This window comes from Xyrauchen texanus, chromosome 8 (genome assembly GCF_025860055.1).
Source record: "Xyrauchen texanus isolate HMW12.3.18 chromosome 8, RBS_HiC_50CHRs, whole genome shotgun sequence".
Taxonomy (NCBI): domain Eukaryota; kingdom Metazoa; phylum Chordata; class Actinopteri; order Cypriniformes; family Catostomidae; genus Xyrauchen; species Xyrauchen texanus.
In genome coordinates this window covers 32,700,907-32,724,210 of record NC_068283.1, presented here as the reverse complement: position 1 = coordinate 32,724,210, position 23,304 = coordinate 32,700,907, and the positions used below count along the sequence as shown (strand labels likewise).

Below are 23,304 nucleotides of genomic sequence, written 5' to 3'. Positions count from 1 at the left end.
GTAACAAATTAGTATAGATGGATAAATTGATTATTGATGCAACACTTGTATTTCCCCCCAAAATTATCAATTTGTAACTAAGTGAACCATATTAATGAACTTAATCACATTTAAAATGAGATGCAACATGATTGTATCTTGATAATAATATTTCTCAGCACCGAGGCTAACCTGTTGTGACTTGAGAGAGTGAATAGTTATTAAACCGTTATTAATCTGTACACTTTTTAGAAATATCTTAAGAATTGATGAGTAGGCTACTTTACCTTAAATAAATATTCCAAGTTCAATACAAGTTAAGCTCAATCGTCAGCATTTGTGGCATATATGTTAATTACAACAAAAAATTATTCCTACTAGTCCCTCCTTTTCTTTTAAAAAGCAAACATCGAGGTTACAGTGAGGCACTGTGAATAGGGCCAATACATAAATGTTAAAATGCTCACTGATTATAAAGTAACCACAAGACTTGAGCGTTTACATGATTTTAGCTTGATAAAATCACTTTCTAGCCCAATTAAACTAACTCAAGTTATAGCCAATTTTACAACGCTTGCACGTTATGCAATCCGTCGCTGCTGCGCGTGGGAGACAGAGAGTGCATTGCTGGCACGTGCGAGCAGCACTGTATCGTTGATATAACAGCGTTCTTTCCCCGTGTGCAACAGCTCTCGGTGGGCGTCGTACGACGGGGACGGATCTCTCTGCCTAAACGAGAATCGACCACATAATGGGTGAGTGTCTCCTCTGCAATTCCACAGCATCTACGTTCATAACATGTCCGAAGGTTCTGGACATATACGAACCGTTAAATCATTTCGCCAGAGTACATTAGTTGCACGTTTGCATACATTTTGGGAATGGCTTGTCCTACTGAAAAGACCCGTACTGTTGTCCTTGCATTCGATTGGCCACCTCTTTCTATTAAAACAAAAATACAGCATCGATTATACAGCCGAACGGCTGAAACAGTATACAGATCCGATAACCTGTCCACTTCATTAAAGCACTTTAGTCCGTATATATCACAAACAACAGACTTTAACAAAACAATACAAATATTAAAATCATTGGACATTCTGTTCAAGTGGTAGGGTCCTCAACCGTGTTGAGTTATGGGATTAGTAGTCTCGCTCATATGCTCCTCATCTTTTAACTGTATTAAGGGAGCAGGCCTAGTGAACAACATTACCCATGAAGCATTGCTGCGTGTTTTGCGTCAAGTCTAGTCCGTAGCTGTTTCAAGATGGCGTCGCTGGGAAGGAGGCGCGGTGTCCCAGTCAGCAGGGAGAGGTCAGTTACACGAAAACCTGTGATTTTATCTTAATACACTAAGCGAAATACCTTGGCGACATATTAGTTTTAAGTTCGGTTATTATCGTTAAAATACCGGGACCTTTGGGCTTTAATGCAACTGTTAAGGCCAAAAACATTGCCCGAATAGAGCTCATGTGATGTTTTGATGAGCTTACTGACTTAGGAGTCCCTCAACTGACTAGCAGTTCAGAGATCAGCTAAATGTCGTATGTATATGTCAATCACATCCCAAATTTCGTAACGCTGAACACGCTGAATCTTTTTTGTGGGGCCTTTACAATGTTTTTAATCCATGTTGACAACAGAGCCACGAGTGAAAGGAAAACTTCACATGCATGGTAACCGCCAGACATTAATACCTTCGGTTGGTCTATTTTAACTTTTGTGTTCTGTGAAATGTTTGTCTTGTAGAACAACGATCATTTTATTTATTCGAATAATACGACCGTTAAAAAATGGTGTAAGTGCACACGTGTTAACTGACAGTTTGCGTACAATTACTTTAAGCCAGTGTTGTAGTCGAGAACCGCTCATCCATGTCCAGTCCGAGACCAGAGTAGGTCGACTTTGAGTCAATACCAAAACCAGAGAAGGCCAAGTCCAGTCCGAGGCCACAGTAGGTCGAGTTTGAGTCCAGACCAAAACCAGAGAGGGCCAAGTCCAGTCTGAGGCCACATTAGGTCGAGTTTGAGTCTAGACCAAAACCAGTGTGGGCCAAGTCCAGTCCGAGGCCACAGTAGGTCGAGTTTGAATCTAGACCAAAACCAGAGAGGGCCAAGTTCAGTCCAAGACCAGAATAGATTGAGTTTGAGTCAAGACCAGAGAGGGACGAGTCAAAGTCCAGTCCGAGGCCAGAGTAGGTCGAGTTTGAGTCAAGACCAAGACCGGAGAGGGGTGAGACTGAGACCAGTAAAGGCTGAGTCTTAGACAAGAGTTTTTAATGAATGTATAATTTAAAGAACTATTGACTCAAGGCGCATGTATCAAATAAACCATATATAATTTGTTTTAATTTAGTTTTTTATTTTCTTAAGCTTATGTTCGTTAAACAGTATTACCAGTTGAGAATACATATTTAATAAATGACAGGTCCTAGGTTAAGTGAACAAATTGGTACAATTACGACATGTCTGTGGCTCAGCATGGCAATACAAACTATCAGCTTCTGTATACTACAGTATTATATTCCATTCAAGTAAACATTTTTGCTTAACAAAATACAGTATTACTGTACTATAACTAAAATTTGCTTAAAAACCAAACAATAATATATTAAATTTGATCACGATAATACAGAACGTTAATATAAACGTTTACATTCAATCTGTTAACAATTTCCAGGGCTCTATGCTAACTTCTTCCCAAGGAGTAAATGTGCTCCTAAATGAAAAAATGTAGGAGCACACAAAGACATTTAGGAGCACAGTGAAAAATGTAATACAGAGTTTATTAACAAACAATTTATTACATAAATATTTATACTGCATGTATGAGTGTGTGTGTGTGTGTGTATACTAAGGGACACACCTCTGTGGAACAGTACATACCAAGACACCACTGTTGGGCCCTTGAGCAAGGCCCTTGAACCTATCTGCTCCAGGGGCGCCGTATCATGGCTGACACGGCACTCTGACCCCAGCTTAGCTGGGATATGTGAAAAATAAATAATTTCACCATGTATATGCAGAAATGTATGTATAATGTGTGACAATTGATCAATTTATTTATTACCACCCAAATCACACATTGAACCCATGCCTACTAGAATCAAAGGATATCAGATGTCCAGTTGCTTTTGTATGTTGACCGTCTGGCATACTTAGAGGTCAGATATGAGCGTGCAGTGATCGTCTGTGTTCCGCAACTGCTTTCGGGTCCTTGAATAACGTATAGCGAGCGAGCGAGTAAGGGCAGCCGGTGGACTTTCTGGTGCCATCCAAGGGTAAGATGGTGCCCCCCTATTGAGTTGGCAACCTACGTAAACTGCGTAGTATGCGTAGAGGTAGCGGCTGTACTGATAATTAGTATCTTTGGTTCATTGGTTGACACTGCGTGTGTGATTGACAGGAACAACAGGTGAGGCTCTATGTCTGAGTAGTCGGTCACAACATATTATTTTATTTCTTTTTTTCGTTATTTTAAATCTTTTGATTTTTCATATCTTTTTTGTATATTTTTTTATAAATGGATTCTGATATGCGAGCCGGCTCCCAACGTTCACCTACAACAGCCGACTCGTTCGCAAACGACCCATCACCATTTCAGATGCGGGTTTCCTGACACGGAAGGACGAGTAGCCCACCTGTTTCTGCCCTCTACAATATTTGCAGAACATGACGTTGTTTTCGAACTTTAGCCATGGGAACATTTTGAGCCAATTCGCATTGAATCTATATGTTCTCCCTCCACCGGCTACAGTGGACGTTGAAGTGACCGCTGGGGTCACGGTAGCTTCGCTAACGTTGTTCTCAGCATCCCTAACATTAGCCGTCTCAGGTAAACCTTGTGAAAAGACTTCATTAGTTGAACCTTGCGAATGCCCCTCACCGGATTCCTCATTCTCGTCTCTTTTTCGCTTGAAATAAAATGCGATGTCTGCACGTTAACTTATAGCCTATACCGATACTTTACTCCATTGTTCACCTTTCTCTCTCTGACTGGACTGCGGCACACTGTGTTCGTGAATAATTTTTCTTGTTCGCTCATATCTAATTTTAGGGGCAAATGCGATTGAAATACTCGCACTGTAGAGCCCTGATTTCCTGAATTGTACTACTATATTTAATTAAGCATTTCTACTTAATTTTGCCTGCAAGATTTCATCTTGGGGTACACACAAATGTTTTCTTTTTCTCTCAGAAACAATTAAATTCTGATGACATTGCGAGAAGTATTTTACATTTTCTCCAGTATGTGTAGCATTCATGTCACTAATTGCGAAAGCATTTCTAGAAGACTAGAGGTCATTCAGACCAATGCAGTGCAGTGAACACAGATAGCACACGTATGTCTCTGAGATGTCTGTTTTATATATTTTCATCTGAAAAGCATCTAACATCTGCTAAACATCTTAAAAAGATTAGATTTACAATCATTATAAATCATAAACGTCTCAAAGACATTTGCGAAATGTCATATTGACATCCAAGACATACTTATTGACATACGTCTTATAGAAGTATTGCAGAAGAGCAAACAACGTAAAATAGATGTCTTCCAGATGTAAACACGCTCATCGAATAGATGTCTGGGTGTTGTACATTTGCTGTCAGGGAAAAGAGTAACACAGGTTTCTCGAGACACTTTTTTTAACAGTTGATGTTCTTTTTAACTTAACAAAATAAATTTAAAAAAATTGGGGTGCTACTGCATGAGACACCAAAAACCCAGCGATACATAAAGCAAGAGACAAAGACATCCGTTTAGCATGTTTACGTAGAAAAATAACTGAAAAACAGCATGGGTGGAGGTAATAATGCATTTGGTGTGAACAGACCCTTATTAAAAAGTCACCGCACCAATGGAAGTTTCTCAAAGTTACCTCAAGTCTTTTATTGACTGTAGGTAAATATCCACTTTATCCAACGATTAGTTTGTTTTCGGTTTTCTAAAATATCCTGGTGCAGTTTTGAATGAGAAGCAGCTGCAAATTATTCAGTAAGATAGCAGTCCGAACTAATTGGACTGAATAGCCAAACTATTCAGACCTTTTTGCTAACCTGTTTGGCCATTTCGCTGAGAAGGAAAAAAAATGGACTCAATAAAATTATATATTCTTGAATCGGGCATCACTAGTTCTGATTCTATGCTGCAGATTGAAATGCGGGACAAACGTCAAGATCTCTGATATTGTCACACAAAAATGTTTGTCAGATAAATCAAAGCTTTCACTGTGTATTTTTTAAAAGAGACTCTGGGTTAAGTCCGAGTCCACACTTGTTTGAGTACGAGTCAAGACCGAGTCCACACTTGTTTGAGTACGAGTCAAGACCGAGTCCACACTTGTTTGAGTACGAGTCAAGACCGAGTCCACACTTGTTTGAGTACGAGTCAAGACCGAGTCAAGACCGAGTCCACACTTGTTTGAGTACGAGTCAAGACCGAGTCCACACTTGTTTGAGTACGAGTCAAGACCGAGTCCACACTTGTTTGAGTACGAGTCAAGACCGAGTCCACACTTGTTTGAGTACGAGTCAAGACCGAGTCAAATTGCTCACGAGTCCATGATAAGACCAAGACCATGAAAATAGTACTACGACCCTGTCTTTAACCATTTAAAAAGGCTGACCACTACTGCACTCTCGGTTTACTTTGTCGAGTTTGTTTTAAGTTCAACATTTTAAATAATGAGTTTAACAAAATAGCTGCCTTTCATTGCACATCTGAACACTTCCCATAAGCCATTTCACTTCTATTAACGTCTATATTATGTTGTATGTGTTATTATGTGAACTCAGGCCGCAGGTATCGTCTGGCAGATGACGCATTTTGTAGATCACACGAGAAAGATTGTGTCTCATAAAGGCCAGAATAAACAGTTCCTGTAGTTACTTTTAGTTGTTGGATTTTTCTTTCAGCTCAAATGAATTGACAGTGCATATTCAGTTAGTAGTCCTGGTGCAAAACTACCAATTTTCAAAATCTGCTAGTCCATTGTTTGAATGACTTGTTGATTAGTCGCTGTTAAAGAAAATAATGTCTAATTGGTCTTCGTTTTGTTCATGTGACCCTGATCAGAGTGGAGTAGAAGAAGGCTAAGCACAGCACTCAACATGTTAATGGAAATTCAACAAAAATAAAGGCTATATAACAATAACATCTTACTGCATAAGAGCAGAACTGCAAGATAATGATGTGGGTACACATCTAGTTCACAACCTTTTATACTGCAAATATTTATTTAAGCAGTGTTTGAATCAGCAAAAGATTTAAATCTCTCTGAATCACCTCCAGAAAATGCATGCATTTAAACTGACAGTTTGTGTAAAATTTCGACAACAACACTAGCTTAAAGAGACCAGCTCATCCGAGTACATGTCCAGTCCCAGACCAGAATATGTCGAGTTTGAGTCAAGACCGGAGAGGGCTGAGTTGAGACAGACCAGTAATGGCTGTCTTGTTTTTTTTTAATGAATGTATTAAATGTATAATTTAAATAACTATTAACTCTAGGCGCATATATCAAATAAACCTAATTTATTATTTTCTTAAGCTTATGTTGGTTAAACAGTATTACCAGATGAGAATACAAATTAAATAAATTGCATGTCCTAGCTTAAGTGAACAAATTGGTACTACAAAAATATTGTGAACATAAAGCATTTAAGAAACACAACTTCTTGCAGGGGGGTTTAATGTGCTGATGTTATTCATTGTTAAGCATAGCAGACTATCATCATACAAAAATGCTATCCAACAAGTTGCGTCTATCAATTATTGGGCCCTAAACAAAATCCTGCTTGGAGGCCCCCCACCCCTGAGATCCTGGCCCACACAAGAATGACACCATAATAGTCATAAAATGACTATTAACTTAAAATTGGAATATATTAACTACACAAAACTAAAAAAATACAAATTAACAATAAGTAACTATACAAATTAACAAAACATGACTATAAATAACAATAAACAAGTATTTACAATAGAAATAGCACCTGGCTTCCACATACAACCAATAGAAACGTTTTTATACATTATTGCTTAAAGTCAGCATTGAATCAAAACGGACAATTCTTATTTTCTTATTGGATGTTGCTGTTTTTATTATGAATGATTAATCCGTGCATGTTATTTAAAAAAATATCTTAATCTTTAGTCAAAAACAATAAATTGCCCCACCCCCACTCGCAATGACTTCTCTGCTCAGCTGACGTAAGTGTTAACTGATGGTTGGGCTATAAGTTAATAAACCTGCCTTTGAAGCAACTAATACAGAGATGAAAAGGTGTTTTTTCATCGGCTTTCCACCAAAACTCCCGTTCCATACCCCAAACTTGCTTTGTTACGGGCCCGTTGGTTTGAATTTACATTTTGAAGGAGGAATAATGGCGGATTCGGGATTGTGTTCGAGAAATTTCTCACTACAATTGCTGAGGTGATCACTACTGAATGCAACGTGAGTTGGATTCCTCTGGAGTTTATTCATATTTCTAAATGCAGATATCTTGGAATGTACAACACAAGTTTTTTCCCCATAGTATTTAGTGTATTATGATACAAAACATTGAAATATTTACTCGCTCGTTTTTCAATGGCTACAGTCTATTCGTAAACAAAGACCGTGATGTGCTATTATGAGTGTGTTAAGATCTCTGCTCAGTTTCCCCTGTAACCGGCTCGAGGTGTGTGTGTGTGTGTGTGTGTGTGTGTGTGTGTGTGTGTGTGTGTGTGTGTGTGTGTGTGTGTGTGTGTGTGTGTGTGTGTGTGTGTGTGTGTGTCTGACTGCAAACTTGCATTCAGATCTCCCTCAATTCTGGAATGTAACGCCCACTTTTCACAATCCAATCAACAACTGATGAATAAAATCAAGTTCCCACCCTACATTTTTGTTATTCTATTACCCATTTTACTCAGAAATACTTCACAATATGCTCGCAACTTTCATTTCATGCCGACTTTAACAGAATTTCTCCCTTCCATCTCTGGCCACAAGGGTTCCCCCTATAACGATCTAATTTAGCCATAGCAGCTGCCTGAGTCTTACTCACAGCTTTTATATTTTCTGAAATAAAATAAGACCTTGCGCCCACTTATAGATAGATAGAAACAGACCTTCTTCCAATTAAAACACCACAAAAAAAAAATAATCAACCCCACTAATTGACTAGTTAATTGTAGGACGATTAGTCGACCACCATGGCGAATCCCTAGGATGAACCCAACTTATTTGATCATTTATTTCTTAAAGTAGTTACTGTAGGAAACCAAAGGTAGTGGGATTGATTTCCTAGAAAACTGATAAACTATATATGTCAGGTATGCTGTAAGATACTTTGGATAAAAAGCATCTGCTAAGTATATAAATTATAATGTAAAGTACATGCATGTCAGTTCTTATGAATCAACATTGAAAAGGGATGTTGACTTCGGTTATTAAGCTTTCTCAGTGCTCCGATCAGTTTTTCTTTTTGCGTAACAGTATGGCAAACTCATTTTTTCTTTCACTTTCTCTTAAGGGGAGTGATGGCGGCCACAGAGTGTTACATCGTCCACGAGATCTACAATGGTGAGAATGCACAGGAGCAGTTTGAGTATGAGCTGGAACAGGCTCTGGAGGCACAGTACCGCTACATCGTGATCGAGCCCACGCGGATCGGAGACGAAACCGCCCGCTGGGTGGCCGTCGGAAACTGCCTGCACAAAACAGCCGTACTGGCGGGGGCTGCGTGCCTCCTCACGCCACTCGCTCTTACTGCCGACTACTCCCGTTACGTGGCACTGCCGGCTGGTGCACTAAGCCTGGCATGCGCCACACTGTATGGCATCTCCTGGCAGTTCGACCCCTGCTGCAAATACCAGGTGGAATATGACAGTCAGAAGCTCTCACGGCTGCCCCTGCACACGCTCACCTCCTCCACACCAGTGGTTCTGGTTCGACGGGACGACGTTCACAGAAAGAGACTGCACAACACGATAGCGTTGGCGGCCCTGGCGTACTGTGCCAAGAAGATCTATGAACTGTACGCTGTATGAGAGCAATGACACACACACACACACATGCATATAGATACTGACATATGCATACACACTTGCACACACATGCGGCAGGGAGGTGAGAAGCACTACTAAACATCCAACACTGGCAGATACACACATACTCCAACATACATACAAGATCACAACAATAATATGTGGATGGACCGATGGAGAGAGTTATTGAAACAAAAGCAGTGGCAAGAAACAAACAGTACTCTCTCTGTCACTATTTTTCATCATTTTGCTTCAGCTGTGTAAGATTGGACAGGCGGACCGATTGATTGATGGATGGATGGGAGGGTGTAAGAGAGGAAGGGTTGGGGGGGAGCTCTTAGTTACTAGAAGAAAGATTCTTTCCCTTTTTCTGTACTTTAAAGTGATCTCACCCTTGCACTTGATATGCCCCCTTCCCTGTGCCTTTCCAGCCCCTTCCCTCCCCCACTGTCACCTGCCACTCACACGGAGCCTTCGCACCTGGGACTGAACGTGTGGTGAACGGACAGACATGTTTTAAAATGACCTTTGAATCCTCTCTTTTCTCCCCCTGTGTAGTTTTACTGTACTCTGCCTTTGGTGCGTCACCTTTTCATTAAAGAGTAGGAGATTTAACCTCAATGGCATCTCTGATGACCTCTGATCCTTTCTTACAAATCATCTGATTAGTAGCTGTCATGCACACTTCACAGTGAGATGTATTTAAAATCTTTGGTTAGTTATGCTTCAGTCCATAACTTCGGATCAAAATCCAAATCTCAATTCATACAAAGTTATGGACTGATGCATAATTAACCAAAGCTTGTAAATAATTCTAATTTGCAAAACAATTAACAAACAAACCAGTTTAATTAAATAAAATGTTAATATAAAGTCCTCTAATTGTTCATTAAATATCTATTTGGAAGATAAGAATTTTTAAAATGTTAAATAATGTTTACACCTTTACTGTTTACTATGTTTTTATGATTGCACACTGGCCGATGGATATATAGTCCCACAACTGAGATGAAAAGCTTGAACATTCATCTATAGCTGTGTCTCCTTTGGAAGGCTGAGTGCTAGGCTGGACGCGTATCCTTTGAAGCCTGCAGTATATCACGCGTCCGCCAAGTTTAAATGAGAAGGCGTTCGTAGGAATGGAAATGGAACGCAACATGGTTGCTATGACCGCAGTCCCTTTAGAAGGGAATGTATGAGGTACATTTTAGGAGAGTTATAATGATGTAAAGAGAAATGAAAATAGATATTACAGGTGTACTTTTGGTGTAATACTTTATTTTAATTATATATTAATATAATTATACATATTATATACTCTGCACCTAGCTACTGAGGTACTTCAACTTGGGAATTCACATTACTTGCTTTTGAACATCACATTAATGGGCAAATTGACGGAATTTTTTTTTTTTAGGCATTTCTGTTGAAGCAAAGAATTGTGGATTGTGAGTGCCCACGAAGGATACACCTCATGCATCCTTCGAATTCTCATGAAAGAAGGTCGCATTTGAAGTGTCCTACTCTCTGTATTAAACGAGACAGTCTCGTTTAATACAGAGAGTAGGACACTTCAAATGCGACCTTCTTTCATTTGAAGTGTTCTACTCTCTGTATTAAACGAGACAGCCTCGATGAGGTATGCGGCCTTCAAATGCGACCTCCGGAGGACACATTCTTCCAAACGAGACAGTCATATATATGTTCCATATATAAGTTTAACAATCAGTGTTGACCTCTTACAGATCAGGGACGCCTCACCCCTCTTCACAGTTTTTGGCATTACACATAGGGGTTACTGTCTGATTATGGCATTGCATACTTACATGTGTCCTAAACACAGGGTTGGGAGGGTTACTTTTGAAATGTATTTCACTACAGATTACTTGCTGTAAAATGTAATTTGTAACACATTCCGTTAGATTACTCAAGGTCAGTAATGTAATCTAAATACTGGTGGATTTTTTTTCACTTGTTTTGACTATAAAATCTCTGCCAGTACAGTAAGACAAAATACACATGTTAAAAATACATTCTCTGAAAAACCTAAATATCTTATGCAGTGTTGTTTCTAAAACTAAATCAATCAAATTGATCTTGTTTTAAGAATTTTTTGACATTTGTACAGGAAAACAATACAAAAATGATCAAGAATATGATTTTTGCCCTAATGTCAAAGCTCTTACTAGAAAAAAAGAAATTATTATCCAACATGAATTTTATACATATTTCTTGCTAAAAATATGATCGTGCCTGTTGCGATATGATATGTGCATGTAAAATGGCTAGAAATAGCATTTTAGCTTAGCATAAAGCTGACAATTTGCACAAGGTTTATTTCTATTTCTTCCACTCCAAACATACTTCACACTTCTCTGTCTGCTCGTATGAATGTAACACATCATAAGAAAGTGTTTCACTGCTGTTCAAATGCACTTTGGATCGCATCATTTATATGAATAAATGTTTTCCATCTGAAAGGACTAAATATTCAATTAAACAAATGACAATAAAATGCAAAGTAATCTCTTCAGTAATCAAAATACCATTTGAACGTAACTGTATTCTAATTACCAATGATTTAAATTGTAACTGTAGTGGAATACAGTTACTTATATTTTGTATTTTAAATAAGTAATCCTGTTACATGTACTCAGCTACTCCCCAACCCTGCCTAGATATGACACTTTACAATAAAATTATACTTCTAGATTAATGCTTAATGCAAAAACCAAGCTGTGTCATTTGAGTGTATCGAATTCTACTATATTTCATGTCAGTGATGCTCTGAGGTGAGCAGGTGAGTGTATGTTTGCTAAAATTCATTATAGATACAGATTTAAACTCGATGCCAGAGAGGCAGACACAGAGCATGAAACTAAGCAATCTCATCAGTGCACTTTTATGTTTGTTACAGATCTCATTTAGTAGGAACCAGAGTGGAATTACTTTTTTTTCTCCAGTTACTTAAGGATTTGGATATATCATGGCTGTATAATAAACTTTTAGTGACAAAGTTGAAATATTTAGACATTATACACACTAAACTATTTTTACATTTGTGTTACTTCATTCAAAAGAAGCAGCAGGCTTACAATTGAGAGGTTCAAACTCATCTTTAGAGACATGTGAAATGTGAACTGTAAAATACAGCAGAATATTTAATGCTGGGCACATCCTAATAAACCAGAGAGTTTAATGTCAATTGGTGTAAACTGCAGAAAGAATGCTGCACTATATTTCTTGCTGTTTAGACTGGCTGTTAAAATACCATTTAAATTACACTGCGGTGACAGAAATATCTGCTGAGATTCCTGACTATACCTTTTTTTAACTGGACTTGCAAGTCAGTATCGCTTATATGATTTTGTTCAATAGTGGCAAAGTGTTTTTAGTTCCTATGGGGGGGAAAAATTGCATTATTTAAAAAACATGACAGAAATGTCAAGTCTAATATAACAACTGAACTACAGCTAATGCACAATTAACAATTAAATCATGGACACACCTCTTCAAGATTTTTATTGGGAGCTGCATGTGTGTGGTACATCTCCATCAACAAATTTGTCATAAGCATCTGTCATAACCATATTATAATGATGCAGCATTTGCAGTAGTGCTCTGTCTGTTTTTGTTGCCATGGAAATTCATTTTAAGTAGTCCCTGGTTGGGGCAACCAGCTGAGGCAGACAACAGAACTTGAGATGTTGATGTTGAATAAATATTTTAACTTCCTGTATGAGCACCAGTGTGTGACCATAATGGTCAGTGATTATTACAACCAACATGAGAACTACAACTTTTTGTAAAGTGCAGCAGGATGCATGGAGTGGGAAATTTGGTTATTGAAAAGTTTGGGTTAATAAGATATCAATAAATTAGTAAATGGTTTACTCCAGGACAATATATATGTAATACATCAATAAGCAGAACAATTAAATAAATATTTCCCATTCAAGAACTTTATTACATATAAGGAAATAAAAACCATCTAGCTGATCTGTCCAATTGTTCCTTATTACATGCAGTTGAATATTTCAGAGGTCAGGGATGATTTAATGAAATGTGACTGTGAATAAACATTTATTCAAATACATTCCACAAGCATTTTGACAAATACATTTGACTTAAAATATCAAGATTTTTTCTTCAATACTGTTTCTCTTATTCTTCTTTCACCCTTTGTTCCTTTATGGCTCGTGAAGCCATCAGTCTGAAGAAGAGAGCAGGCCAGAGAGTACGTAGATAGATGGCTACAGTGGGCAGTGGACCGGCCAGCACAGTGTCTTTCTGTTTATGATGGACAGCCTTTAAAATGGCACGTGCCACATCCCCAGAATCCCACCCCTTTGCTGTGGTTTTGTCCATTACTTCAAGACCCAACAGAACAGGGAAAAGAAAAATGGAATAAAAACATGTATTTGCCTATCCTTCATAACTCAAGTTCACTCACACTGGTTTGGTTAAGTACAACAAGCTCTTACCTCCATATTTAGAGCCATCTCCTGTGACTGCATTGATGGACAGGTTAGTTCTGATGTAACCAGGGCTGATGACCGATACCTGCAGGCCAAACCTGTCGACCTCAGCTCTCAAACAATCAAAGTAAGCCTGTGTCGCATGTTTAGATGCTGCATCTGAACAGAACAGATGACACATGCATCAATGCAAGTATTCAAACATAAGTAATACTATTTTATATACACTCATTATGAAAAATGTCTGAATGCCTCCATTTAACATTTATGCATTTGGCAGACACTTTTATCCAAAGCGACTTACAGTGCACTTATTACAGGGACAATTCCCCCGGAGTAACCTGAGTTAAGTGCCTTGCTCAAGGACACAATGGTGGTGGCGGTGGGGATCAAACCAGCAACCTTCTGATTAACAGTTATGTGCTTTAGCCCACTACTCCACCATCACTCCTTCCACTTCCATTTCCATTTGATCAGCAATAAGCTAATTAAAGCAATAGTTTTGGTGCTTTTTTCATGAGGGGGCTTTATTCACTTACACAAAGAGATGTCCAGGTGACATCTTACCCCCAAAATCTTAAGAAAAAACAATTTGCATAAAAATGACGCTTAAATACCCTGTGAAATCAAAATGAAAGTTTTGCTGCTTTTAGCCCATATTTATTAGCTTTAGGGTCACCTATATGCCAGTGTACTTCTACAGTTTGATAAAATTCATTTTCAGAAGATATAAGCATTAAATTCTGCAGTCTCGCTCTTCCAGCTTGAAAGACACAGTCAACTCATGACGTCAAACTGTACTAGAGAAACTTTGTCCAATCAAATGCATTCTAGAACGAGAAGGCACCCGCCGTATTGATCTGCTCACTGCACATCACCTGCGCTGATGTCCAATAATGTCTCTGTCCAATAATAATCACTGACCGTTGAAGAGTGCAGGGTAATTGTCTTTGAAAGGAATAGGGCATAGGGACTATCACTTCTGATTGGACGTGCTTGCGGGAGTTAGATGCAATTAAATTGTCTGGAGTTTTTATTTAATGGTTTCTTGGGATGTACATCACGTGTACGTTTTCTTTGCTCTTTCTATATAGTGTAGTGTGATTCAAAACATTGATATGTTTTAATGTTTTATTCGCTTGCTTCTGATTCATCTTCATGACTTGCACAACAGCTCCTGCCTCCACGATGCGCTGTTTTTGTTTGTAACAGGGTCAGTTTGATCATTGTTCGGATCTCAAGTCAGTGGAAAAGTGTCCAAACTAGTTTGAGATCGCTCAATTTCTGTACAGTTTCACTCTCTAAAAGCAGCATGGTGGACAGAGGAATATGTGCGTGTCTAGGACTGCAACTTCGTGTTCACTGAACTTCATGTAAAGTAAGCTGTACTTATCAATGCACTTCACGAGGACTTTTAAGATTTTGTTTGCACTGTGAATATTTTCAGGAAAATTAAGCAAATTTTCCCCCAACTTTTCTGTTTTAATTTCATTATCATTACTGTAACATGGAAAACAATATATATATACACATTTTAAAGTATTTATATATCATTACAGATTTTGTTGGATTGCATTTAATTAGAAATTAATTAATTATTCATGTCTAATTATATAACTTTTTTTTCCTGTAATACAGCAAAAATGACTAATACAGTAATGAGAATAATCATTAAAATATAAAAGAGAAAGGCAATATAAGAGGCCTTTCACTAATGACAATTGAGCTTGTAAAATGTGCTTATTTGTCCTAAAAGTAATATCACAATGCAGTTAACTACATTGTCCTTATGCAAAATATTTTTTCATTCTTTGGTTTTGGAGTGAAATGTGACCGGGATTCTTGAATACTCACATGCAGATCTGTATGGGATGGCGATCTTTCCCTGCACACTGCTGATGACCACAATATGTCCATTGCGTCTATCTACCATAGAGGGCAGAATGGCTAAAGAGAAAGAGAATATTTACTATAATATTTACTTCACAATCATTTAACCATGACATTTTCGTCTTTCTCTCTTACTCTCACTTTCTTTCACTCACCTTGGGTAAGAGCAACAGGACCAAAGTAGTTGGTCTCCATGACATCTCGCTGAACAGAGATGTGGGTGTCCATGATGTTGCCACGGTAACTAATGCCTGCATTGTTGATGAGGACATCCACATGTCCGTGGCACTTCAAAATCTCCTCGGCAGCACTGGCAACCAACACTGTGTTGGAGAGGTCAAATGTGACCGTGCATGGAGGATAAGTCTGAAAAGGAAAAAAATAAACCTACAGTAGTTAAAAGGCAAGACAATCCAGCAAACACAAAACGTTCCCCTAATGTAAGCATTTGGTTCCCATTTGGTTATTTTGTTGGAAACCAATTCCTAACGTTCTACGAACATTCTCTTAAGGTTCTATTTTATTTCAAATAAACTAACGTCCATAGAATGCTGCAGGGAACTTTTGGTTACACTTTAGTTTACATTGAAAGTATACTGAAAGTACACATAATGTACTTACCCAAGAAAGTACTGAGTAATATTAGGTAACTACATGTACTTAATATGGATTAAGGTTAGGTTTAGGGTTAGTACCTAGTCATTAATATAATTGATGTAATTATATAGAATGTAAATGTAGAACAGTACTGTAAAATAAAGTCCTACCAAACATTTTGACTGACAACCTAACAAGAACAGAACGTGCTCTGATGGTTATTTTTAGGTTTATTTTTACAACCATAAACATACTTTCCCAGAACATTACAGGGAGGTTTTTGTGGGACAACCTAATAAGAACTTTTACAGAATGTTCTCTAATGGTTTTTTTTAGGTTTTATTTTTTTTATCCTAATTTGTCATTATTTTTCAATATCATATTTGATTATTTTTTATAAACATTTCAGAGAAGTTGATAGACAACAACCAATGAGTGACAGAACAGCGTTTAATTAAATGTAGAAGATCACAGTGTATGGGAACGCATTATAATAAAGAGATCTGAAAAGCAAACATAATATACGTGCCTTCTCTCTAATTTATCGCTGCGTCTTGTGTTTTATGTTAGCCCAAAATATTAAAAAAATTTAATGCACATTTGGATTTTTCTTGTTTTAATTAATCACTGAAACTTTCAAGACATCTAACCTCAAGACATCTTATCTAACATTTAAATGCACTATTTAATCACATTCAATTAAACAGCCTTGGTCATTTAAAAAAAAAATTATTGCACAAACTGTGTAAAAAGACATGATATTTGTGTGAACATCTGTACCTGTATCTTTCCAATGGGTTTAGCTCTCAGCTCCTCGACCACCTCCTGCAGTCTATTTTGGTCCCGTCCGCACAGGATCAGGCGGGCCCCAGCGGCATGAAACACCCGTGCACACTCTACAGAGTGAGAACATATTATGATGCAAGACAGACAAAGAATAATGTGATATCTACAGCCAAATGCCATTGATAAGACAGCATTGTATGCGAGTTTCTGTGCATGCAACCTTTGCCCAGGCCTGAACTGGCTCCAGTAATCACCACCACTTTATTCTGCACATTCTGCTTGTCTCTCAATCTCTGTATCACTTTCAGCAACATCAGCAACCCGACGGTCCCAACAGCCAGTTGCCCAATACCTGAAGCTAAGAAACGCTCCATGAGTCTGTACACATTCAAAGAGATATGCAAATATAAATTCACAAGTACAGTAAAATGACACAATCACACAAATCTAAAGTCTTAAAGGAGTCATGATATGCCTTTTTTATTATTATTTTAATGTTCCTTGAGGCTCACTTTTTACATTAGTAAAGATTTGTATTTATTTGTATAACATGATCATTTTCCTCCCTCATTCTGACACTCTGTCATAAATAATCTATTTTGGTGCTTCTCCTCCTTTAAGACTTGACAGTAAACACCCACTGTTATGATTGGCTCTCTGCTCTTGACTGACCTGCTCTCTACCTGCAATCTCACTGCTCACCACTACTGAGTGAGCTATGGAAGTGATAATGTAAAGTTCCCTACGTTACAAAAGGGATAATTCAGCCTCCGAAGGGCACTTCGGAGGGAGAACAATCATGGCCACCATGTTGAAGGGTCGTTCCAAACCGAATAGCTCATACATGAGTGCTTCGAAGAGCGCTTATAAAAACTGCTTTCTGTATGGTTCAAATGATGGACACTTCGCTGCCAAGCGGAACAGAACTGGATCATACATCATAAATCTGCAGGTCTATTGTAAATTAAACTAGCTGCACCTCTAAACACACTCTGGTTCTATAATCAAAACGTTTGTGGTTTATAAAGGCTTTTCATTATTATAATGACATTTTTAAAACATTTAAACCCCTGGCTTTCTGTTTGAAACTGGCTTTTGCTTTAGTTATTTTCCTGTACATTTGCTTGATCTGTTATTCTAATAAAGGATTTGAAATAAAAGAAATCTACACTGTGGCATTTTATTTATTTAGTAATTAATAAATATATATGTTTAAAAAATATTTAAACAAAGCTTCAATTTCTTCATAAAGTCTAAAAGTTTTAAAGCATTTCTTTCCATTTTTCATTATGTAAAGAGTAAATAGTAAGGCAAAATCATATATAAATATTTCTGATTAGGTGCAGGTGATGGTCATTAGTGTTAGATGTCTACCATAGTGTGACATCACAATGTAGAGGAAGTAGAGAACTAGTCGTTTTGAGAGCTTGGTTTTAACAAATGACAAAACCCTTTTCACAGTGAGGAGGAAGTTTTGAGTACTGAAACTTAAAGTATGTTTTTATCCAACTATCTCCTAAATGTGAAAGTGTTCCACAATTCGACTGTTTTCAATTTCCTGTCTCCAGTGTTTTCACTCCCATCAGCGTATATTCTTAGCATGTAGCATGTATATTATTAATGTTTAAGGTATTACATTTGTAAAAATGGCTAAAAGTGCATGTGGGTCTATAGTGCCTATACTTCAGAGACGAGATGACAGTTTTTTATTGACAGTGTCTCAACTGAGTGTGTAGATGTCATGAAGCAATGGTGCGAGCTTAGATACATTGATATCATTACCTACTTTGGGTTGATATGACAACAATTAACAGCCTAAAATAAATTTTTACTCCAAACAAACTTAAATGGTTGCTGTTCTCTGTCTGGATTGCTCGTTTAGGTAATTTTTCAAATCAAGACCATAAACAAAAAAAACAGGCAATTAGTATCATCATGGCGCCACCCAGAGGTTGCTGAGAAAAACTGTGGATAGAATAAATAGCCTGATATATGTGAAAAGATCAAGGAAATTTTAATTCCTCTTGTCATCACCCTTTAAGAGCCGTTCACAACTCCACACAGAGCGCGTTTTCCATTCCTCTGAATTTTCTTCCTTCGAGACAGCGATTCATCAATGTGAGGGCATGGGTCTAAAATTGCTGTGCTTGTGACCACAAATGCATCAAACACAGGTTGGGGCCTGGTGTGTAATGGACGCCTGACTTTTCATTTCCAATATTATGAATCACCACATTCTGATTAGTTCGGACAACACAACAGTAGTGGTGTGCATATGTCACATTGATAGAGGAATTATAGAGATATTATACAGCTCGTCATGGGAAATACCACTGAGGAGGGATCTCCTCTCTGGATGGCTCTCTGGCATCCCCTGCCCAAGCTGTGGAACCTGCACGTGTGGCCCCTCAACAGAGCGCACTAAATGTGCCAGAACTGAAGCATACAGTCATGAACACCATTTTACAGGCCAGAGCGCTGTATATGAGATGCCTCCATGTGCTAAAATGGAAATGTTCACTGATTAATGTCTTTCAAATGGCAAAGACCCAGTAAACTGCCCCATACAAGAAATTCTCATATTTATTCAAGAGCGATTAGATGCAGGACTCACTCCGTCAATGCTCAAGATAATTAAATCCACCTCGACTTGGGACATAACTTTGGTCCAAAAAGCGCTCGCAGGGCACCCCCTACGAGGCTTTGGACTCTGTTGATTTGCGCATGCTCTCCATTAAGACTGTACTACTGCTGGCTCTGGCCTCGGTAAAACGGGTCGGTTACTTACATGCCCTATCAATTAACAGTTCATGTCTGGAGTTTAGCCCCAGTCATTCAAAAGCTAATGTCAAACCCAGCAAAAGCTATGTGCCTAAGGTTCTAACCACGCCCATCAGAGTGAAATTGGTTCACCTTCAAGCATTCTTCCCTCCTCCATTTCATTCAGATGAAGAACAATTCTTGCATTTTACATGTGCTGTGCGTACCTGCCAGTTCAGACTGTCTGATCAGCTCTTTATGTGCTATGGAGGATGCAATAAAGGAATATCCGTATCCAAGCAAAGACTTTCTCACTGGATTGTTGATGCGATTGCCCTGGCTTACAAGTCACAGGGTAAGATCGGCCCAATTGGTGTTAAAGCACACTCAACTAGAGGGCGTGGCCTCATGGGCATGGACAAACAGTGTCTTTACAAGACATATGTTTTACAGCAGGATGGTCTTCTCAAAATACACAAGGTTTTACAAACTAGATGTAACGTCTCTCTCTTGACAAGTCCTCTTTGTTTAGAGCGCTTACTATTTCATACTATTAAACATATACTTATGCACTCCCCTTAAGAATGAGCTCCCCATCATTTTACCCAACCACCTGCATCAGGCCATTATAATGGAAACAGTTGCAGCTGTGGCTCAGTTGGTAGAGAGGGTTGGCCACTAATCGCAGGGTTGGTGGTTCAAATCCTGGTTCAAACTCCCGAAGCCCAAGTTGCTACCAATGGCAGGCTAGCACCTTGCATGGCAGCTCTGCCACCATTGGTGTTTGAATGGGTGAATGAGTCACAGTGTAAAGCACTTTGAATACCGTTAAGGTTAAAAAAGGCGCTATATAAGTGCAGAACATTTAATTTACCAGAAACTCACAAGCACTTTCATTATAAATAAACTTCCTTCCCGAGTAGGTTCGTGAAGGGGTTAAATCATACTGTATGACTATCAATCATATATTCATTCTGAGTGCTCCCCTTCTGGCCCAACATGAGGGTCACTCACAGGGCTGGACTGGGAAGAGAAATCGGCTCAAGATTTTACATAGCAACTGGTCCACAATTTGAGCAGGGGTGTTCGTTGTCCTTCTCTGCATATCGAGGAGCCGTTTTGTGGTCCATTCTGCATAACGCGGCGGCTCATTTTAGCTTATCGCGGCCCATTCGGCCCCAAAGTGCGTCGGCCCACCGGGAAAATGCTCGGTATGCCACATTACCAGTCCAGTCCTGGTCACTCACTTGCGGCATACTCATGTCGGTCGCCGCCTGAGGGACTGCGGCATCATGTTTCCTCTCTGGAAGGTTATGTTGTTTAGTGCGGCCTGATGGGATTCTATTCCCTATATGCATTAGCAAATGCAATGTCAAGTTTACTGAGTTTTTAAGGGAATGTCTCGGTTACATACGTAACATACGTAACCTTGGTTCCCTGAGACAAAGGGAATGAGACATTGTGAACGCTGGCCACACTAGAAGACTCTTCTGTGAGAAATGTTCTTCTGAGGTGCGAGTGATGCGCCCAAGTCCCTCAGTCAGAAAATTCTGAGGAATGGTGTTTGTGCACCTGGTTTTATAGCAAACAGCTTTGTGCCTAAAAGGGCAGGGTTTAAACACCATAGACAATATTAGAATATTGGCATTATTGTAGAGAGGTTTCAACAAGATCATGTGGAAGGACACTCCCCATATCCTTCTCAGGGAACCGAGGTTACATACAGTGCATCCGGAAAGTATTCACAGCACATTTTGTTATGTTACAGCCTTATTCCAAAATTGATGAAATTCATTATTTTCCTCAAAATTCTACAAACAATAGCCCATAATGACAACTTGAAAGAAGTTTGTTTGAAATCTTTGCAAATTAAAAAAATAAATAAAAATTAAATTAAAAAAAAATATCACATGTACGTAAGTATTCACAGCCATTGCTCAAGCACCTTTGCAGCAATTACAGCCTCAAGTCTTTTATGTATGATGCTACAAGCTTGGCACACCTATTTTTGGGCAGTTTCTCCCATTCTTCTTTGCAGGACCTCTAAAGCTCCATCAGGAGATGTTCAATCGGGTTCAAGTCTGGGCCACTCAAGGACATTCACAGAGTTGTCCCGTAGCCACTCCTTTGTTATCTTGGCTGTGTGCTTAGGGTTGTTGTTCTTTGGAAGATGAACCTTCACCCCAAGTCTGAGGTCCAGAGCGCTCTGGAGCAGGTTTTCATCAAGGATGTCTCTGTACATTTCTGCATTTATCTTTCCCTCGATCATGACTAGTCTCCCAGTTCCTCCTGCTGAAAAACATCCCCACAGCATGCTGCTGCTACCACCATGCTTCACAGAAGGGATGGTATTGGCCAGGTGATCGGTGCCTGGTTTCCTCCAGACATGACGCTTGCCATTCAGGCCAAAGAGTTCAATCTTTGTTTCATCAGACCAGAGAATTTTGATTCTCATGGTCTAAGAGTCCTTCAGGTGCCTTTTGGCAAACTCCAGGCAGGCTGTCACGTACCTTTTACTGAGGACTGGCTTCCGTCTGGCCACTCTACCATACAGGCCTGATTTGGTGGAGTGCTGCAGAGATGGTTGTTCTTCTGGAAGTTTCTCCTCTCTCCACAGATAAATGTTGGAGCTCTGTCAGAGTGACCATCGGGTTCTTGGTCACCTCCCTGACTAAGGCCCTTCTCCCCCGATCGCTCAGTTTGGCCAGGTGGCCAGCTCTAGGAAGAGTCCTGGTGGTTCCAAACTTCTTCCATTTACGGATGATGGAGGCCACTGCGCTCATTGGGACCTTCAATCCTGCAGACATTTTTCTGTACCCTTCCACAGATCTGTGCCTCGATACAATCCTGTCTCGGAGGTCTACAGACAATTCCTTGGACTTCATGGCTCGGTTTGTGCTCTGACATGCACTGTTAACTGTGGGACCTTATATAGACAGGTGTGTGCCTTTCCAAATAATGTCCAATCAACTGAATTTACCACAGGTGGACTCCAATCAAGTTGTAGAAACATCTCAAGGGTGATCAGTGGAAACAGGATGCACTTGAGCTGAATTTTGAGTGTCATGGTAAAGGCTGTGAATACTTATGTACATGTGATTTTTTTATTTTTAATAAATTAGCAAAGATTTCAAACAAACTTCTTTCACGTTGTCATTATGGGGTATTGTTTGTAGAATTTTGGTACAAATATAAAAGGTGCATATATTTCTATTAAATTAAAAAGCATAAATATGAATAATAAAATGATATTAATAATATAAATGAATGAGAACGGAGGGTAAAGAAGCAACGAGAAGGTGTGCATTATATATGTGAGCTCCTTCAATATCATAGCGTTAGTGATAGTGAGAACTCGTATTTCAACGCTCAAAACAAGCCACGGTTCACAGTCAAGTCAGTGATACAAAAACAACCACTAATGCCAATTAATCCACAGTAACTGCTTCCAAAACCTTTCAGAACTGCACATTACTGCTTGCAGAGCATTTTTGTCATCTCAAAGGGCTCACTGTTCCTAATAATGCGGCACGTGCTGTATTTGTGCACGTAAACTTACAAAGTAACACATCAGGAATAATAATAATACCTTACTTACCAGAAACTGGAACCCATGTAAGTGAATGGCGAGTCCGGAACTAAACACTATCACGTGGTTTCAGCTGCCCAATTACAAATATCGAAAAGGCGGGACTATTACTCCCTCTGCAGAATCCAGATATTAAACGCAAATTTCACTAATCATTTACTCACCCTTATGTTGTTACAAAACTTGTATGAGACT

General features: G+C 38.9%; 2 protein-coding genes across 4 annotated transcripts; one reads left to right on the top strand and one right to left on the bottom strand.

Annotated features, from left to right (window-relative positions):
* The first annotated feature begins 606 nt into the window (after nucleotides 1-606).
* tmem11 (transmembrane protein 11) lies at nucleotides 607-12,030 on the top strand. 3 transcript variants are annotated; one of them, XR_007971137.1, is made up of 3 exons: nucleotides 1,228-1,293; nucleotides 8,496-10,122; nucleotides 10,639-12,023. XR_007971137.1 is itself a non-coding variant. In XM_052132705.1 (2 exons), exon 2 carries the CDS (start codon nucleotides 8,503-8,505, stop codon nucleotides 9,010-9,012), a length of 510 nt encoding a protein of 169 aa, XP_051988665.1. In that variant the 5' UTR covers nucleotides 607-734; nucleotides 8,496-8,502; the 3' UTR covers nucleotides 9,013-12,030. The 3 variants fall into 3 exon arrangements, 2 of the variants coding, with proteins under 2 accessions (XP_051988665.1, XP_051988664.1); XM_052132705.1 differs by lacking the exon at nucleotides 1,228-1,293 and adding an exon at nucleotides 607-734 and having other exon boundaries at nucleotides 8,496-12,030; XM_052132704.1 differs by having other exon boundaries at nucleotides 8,496-12,030.
* Nucleotides 12,031-12,322: 292 nt separating this feature from the next.
* Nucleotides 12,323-23,164, bottom strand: dhrs7b (dehydrogenase/reductase (SDR family) member 7B). Its single transcript, XM_052132703.1, has 7 exons — nucleotides 23,119-23,164; nucleotides 16,981-17,138; nucleotides 16,755-16,870; nucleotides 15,533-15,743; nucleotides 15,342-15,434; nucleotides 13,494-13,646; nucleotides 12,323-13,379 (listed from the first exon to the last, which is right to left on the bottom strand). Exons 2-7 carry the CDS (start codon nucleotides 17,132-17,134, stop codon nucleotides 13,174-13,176), a joined length of 933 nt encoding a protein of 310 aa, XP_051988663.1. The 5' UTR covers nucleotides 17,135-17,138; nucleotides 23,119-23,164; the 3' UTR covers nucleotides 12,323-13,173.
* Nucleotides 23,165-23,304: the final 140 nt, after the last annotated feature.

Bases quoted from the DNA above. Each gene is read 5' to 3' on its own strand.
- tmem11 (XM_052132704.1), top strand. From the start codon at position 1,247: ATGGCGTCGCTGGGAAGGAGGCGCGGTGTCCCAGTCAGCAGGGAGAG. The intron at 1,294-8,495 runs GTCAGTTACACG...CTTTCTCTTAAG, and splicing joins GTCCCAGTCAGCAGGGAGAG to GGGAGTGATGGCGGCCACAG.
- dhrs7b (XM_052132703.1), bottom strand. From the start codon at position 17,134: ATGGAGCGTTTCTTAGCTTCAGGTATTGGGCAACTGGCTGTTGGGACC. The intron at 16,871-16,980 runs GTTGCATGCACA...CTCACTCTGTAG, and splicing joins CAGTTCAGGCCTGGGCAAAG to AGTGTGCACGGGTGTTTCAT. The intron at 13,380-13,493 runs GTAAGAGCTTGT...TGGGTCTTGAAG, and splicing joins AGATGGCTCTAAATATGGAG to TAATGGACAAAACCACAGCA.